We start from the raw sequence: 11,576 nt of genomic DNA on the forward strand, positions 1-11,576 counted from the left end.
TTCTCTTATTTCCAAATCAAACACTTTCCACCCTTTTCTCCCATAGGGATAACCGATGAAAATACATTTCTTCCCTTTGGGAGCAAATTTGTCACCTTGTCTTCCTTTATTGTGTGCATAGCATAAGCACCCAAATGTCCGCAAATGTTGAAGAGGAGGAGAATTTCCATAAAGTACTTCAAAGGTGGTTTTCCCATTCAACACTTTTGAGGGAACTTATTAAGTAAACAGCAGTAAGTATACATTCTCCCTAAAAATCATTTGGGAGATTACCTTGAAATCTTAGTGCACGTGCAACATTTAAAATATGCATGTGTTTCCGCTCAACTCTCCCATTTTGTTGTGGTGTGTGAACGCAAGAGGTTTGAAATATTATTCCTTAATCCAAAAAGTAATTTTTCAAACCAAGAAACTCGATACCATTATCACTTCGAAACACTTTTACACTTTTATTAAATTGTCTTTTGACTAAAGCAAAGAAATTAAAGAGGAATTTTGATACTTCCTTTTTATCGACAAGTAGGTAGATCCACACACTACGAGAAAAATCGTCCACTATAGTCATAAAATAATAAGCACCACATGAAGATGGAGTTCTATAAGGACCCCACAAATCACAATGTATCATTTCAAAAATACCACTAGCTCTTTATTCACTAATGGGAAATTTTTCTCTACATTGTTTAGCTCTAAAACATGTATCGCAATTCTCAAATTTATTTTTACCAAATCCATAAATGAGTTATGTAACTTTAAAAGATGGATCTCCTTAGCGCTTGTGCCACAATTCCATACAATCCACATTGTCTACCTTGTTAACTTGTAGTCTTTGAGCACCACAAAGGTAATAAAGTCCATCTTTACATTTACCCACTCCAATCACCATCCTCGAAATGCGATCCTGCAATACACACAATTTATTAGTGAATTGTATAACACAATTTGACTCATCTAACAGTTGCGATATAGATAGGACATTGCAATTCAAATTTGGGACAAAGAGAACATTGACAAGTTTCAGTTGTCCCCCTAAGTACACAGTTCCTTCTTTTGTTGCATTTGTGTGTTCTCCATTGGGCAATCCAACTGGACATGTCAGAATATCATGTACATCATGCATTTCTTTCATGCTTCCAGTCATATGATTTGAGGCTCCTATATCAATAATCTAGGGTGCAAATTTGCAAATACTTGTCATCTTCTCATTCTTTTCTCCTTTGTTCAGCATGTCTACCAACTTTTGCCATTGATCAGTTGTTAATCCAACAAAACCATATTTGTCTGCGTCTGTCATTGGTTTGACTGCACCACCGATTGCATATGCTTGTGCAACATTGGCTTTCAAACTTGCTCCTCTCCCTTGTCTTGTACCAGATCGATGTAGCATCTTGATCTTTCCACTAGCTTTCCTGTCAGTTTTGGGTCTTTCCCCCCACCATTCAGGATATCCAATCAATTGGAATGGTGGAATTTGATGGCTGATTGAAGCTTCCTTGCAGCAAAATGGATGAAGCACCAAAGGTTGGAGATGTAGTGGCACCGAAAGTGGTTTGGTGAAGGTTCCTAAGAGGTTAGGACAACTTAGGGAGGAGGGCTAGAGGAGACATCTAGAATGCTCTAGCAATTTGGACTCTCAAAAATGCAAGTCATGGAGTGATCTCAACATGTATTGGCATTAACAATACAAGAGTAACCTTACAAAGAGTGTAGCGTATCTCATTTATAGTAGAGAGCATCTCCTAAAATGAAAACCGAATGCAAGACTAAATGAAATGCAAATGAAAGGTGACCATGTGAAGCACATGTGTCTATATCTAGATCTAGATCTAAGATCCACAAAAAGTGGATCACATGCCATGTGGCATGTCACACTTTCCTCATTTAACACATTGCTAAATGTGCAACTCATGGATAAGGCTAGATGCAAACTTGGTCTAGACTTTTGTAATTGGCTTGAATGAACCCAATTGCAAAAGCTAGATCAATTATGACCCAAAACTACTTCTAGTAATTTTACAATTTATTTTTAAAGCATGGCCTAAACAATGGGCTCATAAATAAAGTCTAATCTTATATCTTGACATGTCTCTTGTTATTGGGCCTTTGATTGGACTTGGGCATTGAGGTGCATGTGGGCCATAGCATGAGTCTTGACGTTGGCCTAAGTTATAAGCCTTGTTGGGATCACATAATTTCCCTCCACCATTCAGGATATCCAATCAATTGGAAGCAATTTTCAGCAGTGTGTCCCGATCTGCTACAATTGCTGCAGGTTTGATTTTTGTCCTTGGTTTCCTAGGGATTTCTTCCCTTTGCATGTGACATAAGACCCATAATTTCACCTCATTCTTCTTGTGTTCTTATAATTATTCAAACATGTTCCTCTTGGATTATGATCGAGTATACTCGATTCAAAGAAGACAACGGATCACATGTGAGCAAGCTTGAGCACACCCTTCCATATGTGGCATCATCTAACCCCATAAGAAACTTGTGCACCTTTTCTTTTTTTTTTTTTTTTGTGTTTCCAGCTTGGTGGAAAGATTACAAGTGTAGTTAGCACAAGTGCATACTAGGACTTTCTCATAATTATCGAGTTCATCCCATAACACTTTCAACTTTCCATAGTATTCAACTATGGTCATTCCTCCTTGCTTGCAGCCTACCAATTCTGATTTAAATTGATGTATCCTTGGCCCATTTGCAATTGAGAACCTTTCTTGGATATCGCTCCATAATTCCTTTGCATTTTCTGCATATGAAATTGTAGAGCGCAACCTTGGCTCTATGGTATTCAAAATCCATGAAATCAACATAGATTGGACTGTCCACCAATCTTCAAGTTTCGTTGTTCCTTCTTTGGGTCGTTCAACAATGCCTTCAACGAACCTCCACTTTCTTCTAGCATGTAAGGATGTTTGCATGGCACGGCCCATTCCTCATAGTTTTCGCCTCGTAGTTGAACTTGAGTAATGATGTTTCTTGAATTGTTATTTGAATTGAGGTCATAAGGAGAAACACATGTTTCCCTTTTGTCACCAGTCTTTACTTCATGTTTACCCTTAGGTTGTTCAATTTTTCCTTATTCCCATAGATCTTGCTTTGATACCATATCAAACTATATCAGAAAGTATTAGTGGGAGAATTTGTGATGATTTTATTATCAATGAACCAACCATATATATATATATATATATATATATATATATATATATATATATATATATTACAACAAATATGTTTGCAGGAACAAAATATTGACATATCAATTAACAAAAAAACGATTCCTATAAACATGCTAAATGAATCCATCGATTGAATGTGATTTGTCAATCAAATCCCATTCTGGATTGGCACCATATCAGCGTGAATATTATGCTGATATGTTTTCATATTTAGTCTGCCTTCAATAGATTAATATTAAAATTATCATATGATTCTTCTTTTTTCCATTTTATAACTTTTACAAGAGGTGTCGAGAGTCATATATTAAAGATCATTAATTCCTGAATTGAAGATATACTTACTTCAATAAACTTTATGGTGGTTGTAATGCTAGTCAATGTGAGTGGAAAGAAGCCCTGCTTTGTGTGATTTGTTGTGAGATTGGTGAAGACATAACACTTTAAGGTTGTTGAAGAAAACCACTACAAGGAAAGAGAAGAAATAACCAATGATTAATATTAATAATAATAATAATAATATTTCTTAATTTTAAATAATAAATTCAATTTAGTTTTAATATAATTTTCATTATCTATATTTAAATTTATATACCTTTATTTTCAAGAATAAAATAGTAATCATTTAATTTTATCATTAAAATATTTTTTTAATCTATCATATGTATCACATCATATATAAATTTTTACAAACTTTGATTTCAAATTCACTCAAATCACACTATCTTTCTTTCAATATAAACAACATTATAATTTTCTCTTCATCCCCTAAATTCATCCACTCAGTCTCCCTCAAATAATTTCCTCAATCCAAAACACACCTTAAGAGAATGATATTGATTGAATGGTTATGATCTCAAAAGGTTAAAATTTATTAAAACAAGGAAAGATTGATTTGAGAATATTGTGTGTATTATATGAATGTGTTCTTTCAAAAGGAGGAATATCATATTGCATAATGTAGTGTATGTATTGAGTACGAACCTAAAGGATACAGTAATCCTAACTATTAAATTCAAACTCAGAAAATGAAGTTTAGGTGGTAAAAGTTGAATAAGATTTTTGGTCTACAAAATCAATATAAAATAATGTCATAACTGGATTGAAAAAACTAACCTTGTCATATAGAAATGATTTTTAAGCCTAGTAAATTTAGGTCTCGTATGATAGTATACTACAAGATTACATGGTAGGTAAGTGTAAAACTTCATAAATATTCAACTCAATGCATAAGTCTAGAGTAGATTATGTTATAAAATGTGAATGAATAGTAATATGTGCCACATAAAATGTTTGGATTGGTATTACAATCTAAATTCTATCTATTTATATGCGTATGATTGTTAAAAAGTAATACTAACTTTGTTGTTATTTGTTTACGTTTCTTTCTCTATTATGATCGCATATTGATATGTGAGCATATAACAACGACTTAAATGACATGACACTAAAATTCAACATTGTTGATTATATATATATATATATATATATATATATATATATATATATATATATATATATATATATAGATATATATATTATGTATTACATACAGTTGGATATAAATTGCTTGATAGTAATGACACTATAAATAGTTTTACACTGAGTTGCTACAAAATGTAAATAAAATTAATTTTTAAGTTATTTAATACAGAAAGAGAATGACACAAAATATCTATATAAAATGAAAAAATAATTCAAATAAAATAAGTTATCTTTAAATTCTTACAAAGTTTATCATTAAATCCTTTCGAATCCATCCTTCTAATATTTCTCCTTCCCTTTTATTCTCTTCCTTCTTTCCATTTTCACCTAAACCATATTCACTGAATCCCAGTTTCAAAAACAGTTTCCAAATTCCATGCTTAAAAAGAGTTTAATCAACAATTACTCAAGTATGAAATTCCAAAAAATACTAGATTCTTAATGACATTAAAGTATAAATAAACCCATCAAATATACAACCAATGAATACCTAGATTCTGTATCTATCAACATATTCAGTATCCTTTCAGAGCTACAGATACACCCATCTGTCCCCACCTTCAATCAAAAAAACCCAATCACTCTAATTCCCTGTGTTCATTTTCTGAGACCTAAAGCTGCTACCAACATTTTCTATAATCAAAAGTCAGATTCAAAGTTTTTTCCCCTTAAACCCTGCTTTTGTACATCATACCAAAAACAACCAATCAAAACTGTTTCCTTTTCCTATGCTGGTGCCTACACAGCTAAAGTGTACCTTTACTTTATAGGATATTCTCAAAACATACTTCTCTTTTCTCAAAAGGGGTTTCTGTAGAATATCTTAATTTAGGTACTGAAGCAGCACCAAGACCCTCAAGCAATGACATCACATCCATGGTGTCATCTAGGTAGTATTTAGCTTTGCTTGGTTTTTGTCCAACAGTGCAGGCAAAGATTTCTGGTGCTGAGGAGGAAGTAGCACTGTAACATCTGGTTAAAATGCTCTCAAACATATCCTCATCAGACCTATCATCACCAATGCACAGTACAAAATCTGGCAATTTACCCTTTTTGGTTAGGGTAGAAAGAACTTCCTGTGCAACTAACCCTTTTGTAATGCCCTGTAATGCATTGATTAGACAACATTAGATTTTGAGAAAAATTATAACTTGAGATGAGAAGTGATAAGTACAGAGAGCACCACCTGAGGCTTGACTTCTATAATATGTTGTCCTTTTTTTACAGCAACAGGCTCATTTGCAAGTACATTTTCAAGATGATCCAACAGCTCCATGGCTTGCCAAGATCCAAAATCAGGATCTGCATCACGGTAATGCCATACCAAGGCACTATCTTTGATCTCTACAGAAGAGCCATCTGTGGCCTCCATATAAGATCTCATCACTGGTTCAGCAATCCTTTTCCATGCAAAATCTGTATCTGCATGACTCATTTGCCAACTAGTTTGCTTACCCCACCTGTGGTAAAGATCAAACAAGAGTAACATCACCTTAAACAACTTGACACTGACATGATAACCACTTTGCCATAACATGTACTACAAGGAGAATCCAAATTTACTTTGTACAGAAAAGATCAAACATAAATACTATTGGTTCTAACCAGACAAACTCATGAAAAGCTAAAACACCTACATAAAGATGTACTAAAGGTGAGCTCAAATTTTTACAGTACACAACATTATAAGTAAATGCTGTAGGCCCTGGATAAAAGCCACCTACTTTCATTTTCACTTTTCTTTGTTTTTCTTTTAAGGGCTATGTTCAGGCACATTTGAAGTCATTTCAGGAAAGTCATTATGATTACTTACCTTATAAAATAACCATGCTCAGCAGCTATACCAAGATTCTCACACTGATCAAACCATTCACTCAATGAAGTTTTTCCCCTGCCACTAACAATAAACACAGTGTTGTTAACATCACTGCAAAGATTATTTAGCACAGATATGACTTCAGGACTGGGGGCTTTCACAATGGATGCTTGAGGTACAACTGTACCATCATAATCCAAAAAGATTGCTCTGCAACTGCTCCTTTTATATGCAGGGACAATGTGATCTATGGATAGCCTCCTGAAACTAGGAGACAGAGACAAAATTCTGAAGTTCAGACCAAACCCAATGCCCCAGCAACAGTTCCTATAGTGATCCTTGCATGAAAACACTAGATCTTGCTCAAAGCTTCGCGCCCAGTAGGCCACATCATGTGAACTAACGTATCTGTAGTGCTTCTCGTGTCGAAGCTGCTTCTCTCCATCAGGCATTGCGATTGCCAAATTTAGTGCTTCGGCCACTGCATCAATATCCCATGGGTTTACCCTTATTGCCCCACTAAGAGACGGTGAGCAACCTATAAACTCAGAAACAACAAGTGCACTTGCACGCGGGGAATCCGAAGCAATTTCTAAGGCTTCATCCAGTTTAGAATTTCCCTGCCTACAAACAGTGTACTTGTATGGAACCAAATTCAAACCATCGCGAACTGCATTCACAATGCAACATTCTGCCAAAGCATAATAGGCTGCCTTCTCATAGAAAGGAACATGGCGATCGATGATGGTGATAGGTTCATAACTTTCCGAACCAAACCTTTGGTTTATCTTTCTGGCAGTAATGTAAGCCTCCTCCTTTGCATTCTCAACATCTTTGTCAGCACTACTTGGAGGGTTTAAAATCTGGATCAGTGTTATTTCACCTTGCATTTCTGGATATTGTTGCAGGAGTTGTTCTATGGCCAAGAATTTTAAACTGACACCTTTGAATATGTCCATATCATCAACACCAAGAATAAGTTTTTTCCCCTTAAATTGTTGGTGGATTCCTCTGACTTTTTCAGAAGATGAAGGGTGCTCTAAGGCAGATTGAAGTCGACCCATGTGAATCCCAGCAGGCAAAATTTTAATGAATATTGTGCGACCGGAGTATTCAAGCCCAATGTAACCCCTCTTGGATTCATGTTCCAAGCCTAGCATTCGCCTGCAGCAGGAGAGAAAATGGCGAGCATAATCAAAGGTGTGAAAACCAACTAAATCTGCATTGAGCAGTGCTTTCAAAATTTCACCTCTGACAGGGAGAGTTTTATAAATTTCTGATGAAGGAAATGGACTGTGGAGGAAGAAACCAAGCTTGACTCGACTACATCGCTTCCGCAAAAACGTGGGAAGTACCATAAGATGATAATCATGAACCCATACATAATCATCTTCTGGATTAAGGACCTCCATGACTTTATCTGCAAATATCTTGTTAGCAGAAACATAAGCCTGCCACTGTGACCTATCAAAGCGGCGATTTCCGGGATACATTGGCAACATGTAATGGAATAGAGGCCACAAATGCTGCTTGCAGAATCCATCATGGAATTGTTTGTAGAGTTCTGGAGGAATAAAAGTAGGCAAACAGTTGAATTCCTCCAGCAACTGAAGGGAAACTTTATCTTGTTCACTTGCATCAACATCAACCTTCAGAGATCCCACATACACCACATCAGCATCAGGAGAGAGACCATCCTTTAACTGCCAAAAAATTGAATCCTCATCATAACTGAAGCACCATCTGCCAGATACCTTATCCCTTTTCGCATTGAGAGGAAGAGAATTTGATACTATAATTATCTTGCGCCGGTGTTCAGATGAATTAACACCTGAATCATCGTCATTACTTTGTTTACCATCTCCATGAGAAATGATTACTGGATCAGTCATAACTCGCGGTAGAGATCTGGGAGTTTGAGGGAAATTCAGCATATCCCCTGATACCAGGTCTAACAAATTCAAGCATGACCTTGCCACCATCTTTACTTCAAAGTATTTGAAGATATAAATTACTGTGATTTAGGAACTGGTATCTACACCTGAAAAGAAATGCAGTCACCTGCAAAGATAGAAGAGAAGCAATTATTATCTACATACAATGCAGTAGGATTGGACATAAATACATTACACACTCATACTCCACAAGTTCAGTACTTCAGTAATTTTCAGTAGATGAGTCTACACCACGGATTGATTTGAAAGCGTGGAATAAATTTATGTTATTTAGACATTGATTGTTGAAATTAGAACTCCAACAAGTGGCAGAATCATTAAAATTTACAAATGTATAAAGCAGCATGTTAGACACAGCAATTCAATTACAAATTCTTCGAACATTATTCAGTAATTTAGCAGAAGAAATCTGTACATTACATAAGAAATAGAAACATCAACTTAATTTTCAGTTACTAAATAGAATAATCAAGATGACCATGATCTAGAGTTAAAGAATAGGAAAAGTAGCAAACCAAGGCTTAGATAACTGTGATCACCAGATTTTCAGTATGTTCTATGCTACTTTTGGAATAAAACTGTGAACTTTTTGGCCTTGGTAACGTGGAAACTTCCTGGAAGGTTAACTTTTGCATGTTTTTCACACACATTCTACTGTTTCATCACGACGCAGAAACCAAATACACGTTTTATGTATCTATAGTATGATTTCAGCTTTGTGTAGGAAGTACAAATGAAATAACTGTATATCTCTGCCCCCACCGAAAGACCACTATATCTTCTAAGGGACTACAGAAAGGAGGTTATACCTCTTCAAATCAGGTATTGTAGCATAAAATCCTACTTTTTTATGCTATTTGCTGTCCACACTAGACCTATAATCAGGCATGCCCCTTCCTCTGATTCTGGGATGAAAAATTAAGATTATGACCTTTTCCATTACAAATTTTGTGTTAAGTCTTCCAATCTTCAAAATAAAATCAATTGAATTCTCTGTTTCAGAAAAAAAAAAAAAAAAAAAAAGACCAAAATCATAGATAAAAAAAGTGGGTTTAGTGGGTCCAGTCCAACAATAGACTTTCAGCAGATTCAGCCAAAAATCCATAGTCATCAGAGCAAAACAAAAGGCTATAAAAGATTAAACTGCTTATAAGATAAACCAAACATTTACCTTAATTTATCTTGAGACTCAGGCAATTAGGCAATTAATCTCATGAAAGTCTCTTCGAATCTACTTTGATCACCCAAATCTACACAAGCACATTTTAATCAGAAACACAGAATAACAAACCTAGAAACAGAGATTGCGAACTAGAAAGCATTTAACTCTAGGTCGGCTAGGTACAACACTGTTTTGCAGGTGTCAATTTCTTCACTTTCATTCAAATATATATCAATTAAACTCAACCCTCAATTTATTCTCTCAATTAGGAAAGGAAATAAATCCACCCAATTGCTCTAAAATGGAAATAAAAGTATGTCACAACCAAACAAATCAGAACAGGAAAGAACATCTGCATAAAGAGTGAAATTAATAAAAGAAAAAGAAAAAAAAAATGCTGAATTAATGCAATGGTGAAGGGATAAAAGATGAAGGATGAAAATTTTTTCCCCTACAAACCATATAAGGTAATTCGAAGCAGAGTCCAATAATAGTTAATGAGGATAAGCTAAATTATCAAGCAGGATTATAGAAGATTTATTGTACAATTTTGCATAATGCACTACAATTTTTTGTGTGTTATTACCAATGGCAGCGTCTTTTCATTCACATACATTCCTTCTTGAGCAAATAACAGCAGAGTCAAGAACACGGGACAGAACATGCATTTACCTTAATAGTATCAAACTGATCCAAGGAACACAAGGATAACACACGGAAAACAGAGAGAGAAGAAGAAAATCAAAGCAGGTTTCAAAAACTAATGTCCCCGCAATCTTCTGAGGAAGCTAATGAAATGGAAACAAAGGGTCTTATCTTGAAGAAGATAATTCAAAGGAAAAGAGAACAAGTCAATGAAATCTCAAATAGTCGTTTTACCTTCTTCTTCGCTATCTCAACAACCAACAAGACCTTTGGATATGTACTGAAATAACTGGAGCCAGAATATACAGGTGTGAACTTGAATTGTGAAAGGAAGTTGCAAAGAATGAAAAGAATTGTGGTCAGTGAAAAGATTGTTTCTTTCCAGTTTCTAGATAAATATGAAATATGGGATAAGTGTGTTAGGTTCGAAGCTGGTGAGATTTTGTAGGAGTTTTACGGATTCTAACATCTAAACCGACCCCAAAAAGAAAATATAATTAATAATGAAAATAGGTCTTAATTAGGCTATGGTTAAAAAAAAAATATATGTTGGGAATTTTGTATCCCAGGTTCCGTTTGGTTCGGGTGCCTCTGTTTTTTGTCAACTTGGAAAGTGTTTGTTCAACAAAGGATGCTGTCGGAAAGAAACAACGGATTACAGAGTCAGAAAATAGAAGCAAAATAGTTGGACACAAATTTTTTTAATTTATTATTATTATTATTATGGAGAGAGAAAGAAACACCACAGTTGATATATTTCAATCTAGGTGGTCTTACGCTGGCACTGTGATCCATCCAGTTCTTCCTCATTTTCCTTCTTCCCAAATTGCCCTTGTAATAAATTCGTGTGCAAGCTGTTAATTTTTCATTATTTGAAACTTTTAATAAATATATTATGTGTACTCTTTACATATTTTTTTATATTAAATTATGACGTAAATATTTTATACCCACAAATATTCTATCATAATTATGTCTTTTAATTGATTTGGTGCATCAATAGGGTTCTTGTAACTGTTGCCTATGCTAAAATGTTAATTAATGTTGTTTATCATGGTATCTGAATATTTAGCTTATAATGTAAAATCATCAGTAATAACCATTAGTTGGTAATTTTCGGATTATGATTGTGTGATTTAATGTATACATGTATAAAATTAAGTAGATAATTATTTGAATTTAATTATTTGATTCGTACTCAATTATATCTTAAAACTGATTAATTTAAAGAATAATGTTAGATTCTATTGTCCTGAAAATATAATTTTCAAACAAATAATTTACTTTTAGATAGTTCTTATTGTGTTTGATTATATTGTAAAAAGTATTTT

At 34.4% G+C, this 11,576-nt stretch overlaps 1 protein-coding gene and 1 pseudogene across 4 annotated transcripts; both read right to left on the reverse strand.

Moving 5' to 3' along the window:
• Positions 1 to 895: 895 nt before the first annotated feature.
• Positions 896 to 3,486, reverse strand: LOC146883520 (uncharacterized; annotated as a pseudogene).
• A 1,596-nt stretch (positions 3,487 to 5,082) lies between these two features.
• Positions 5,083 to 10,882, reverse strand: LOC114163080 (putative alpha,alpha-trehalose-phosphate synthase [UDP-forming] 9). Of its 4 annotated transcripts, none has more exons than XM_028047152.2 (6): positions 10,480 to 10,882; positions 9,610 to 9,688; positions 9,248 to 9,431; positions 6,481 to 8,544; positions 5,854 to 6,127; positions 5,083 to 5,770 (listed from the first exon to the last, which is right to left on the reverse strand). In XM_028047152.2, the coding sequence occupies exons 4-6, from the start codon at positions 8,463 to 8,465 to the stop codon at positions 5,432 to 5,434; spliced, it is 2,598 nt and encodes an 865-aa protein (XP_027902953.2). In that variant the 5' UTR covers positions 8,466 to 8,544; positions 9,248 to 9,431; positions 9,610 to 9,688; positions 10,480 to 10,882; the 3' UTR covers positions 5,083 to 5,431. The 4 variants fall into 4 exon arrangements, with proteins under 4 accessions (XP_027902953.2, XP_085522605.1, XP_027902951.2 ...); XM_085666479.1 differs by lacking the exon at positions 10,480 to 10,882 and adding an exon at positions 10,273 to 10,452; XM_028047150.2 differs by lacking the exon at positions 9,248 to 9,431 and having other exon boundaries at positions 10,480 to 10,881.
• Between the last annotated feature and the right edge of the window lie 694 nt (positions 10,883 to 11,576).

The sequence above is a fragment of the Vigna unguiculata genome, chromosome 9 (assembly GCF_037176805.1).
Source record: "Vigna unguiculata cultivar grain cowpea cultivar isolate G323 ecotype 2 chromosome 9, ASM3717680v1, whole genome shotgun sequence".
NCBI lineage: Eukaryota > Viridiplantae > Streptophyta > Magnoliopsida > Fabales > Fabaceae > Vigna > Vigna unguiculata.

What these genes read in the sequence shown, in the direction of transcription:
- LOC114163080 (XM_028047152.2), bottom strand. Translation starts at nt 8,465, where the DNA reads ATGGTGGCAAGGTCATGCTTGAATTTGTTAGACCTGGTATCAGGGGAT. An exon ending in GAGCATGGTTATTTTATAAG is followed by an intron (nt 6,128 to 6,480) that starts GTAAGTAATCAT and finishes TCTTTACCACAG; the next exon opens with GTGGGGTAAGCAAACTAGTT. An exon ending in TTATAGAAGTCAAGCCTCAG is followed by an intron (nt 5,771 to 5,853) that starts GTGGTGCTCTCT and finishes AATGCATTACAG; the next exon opens with GGCATTACAAAAGGGTTAGT.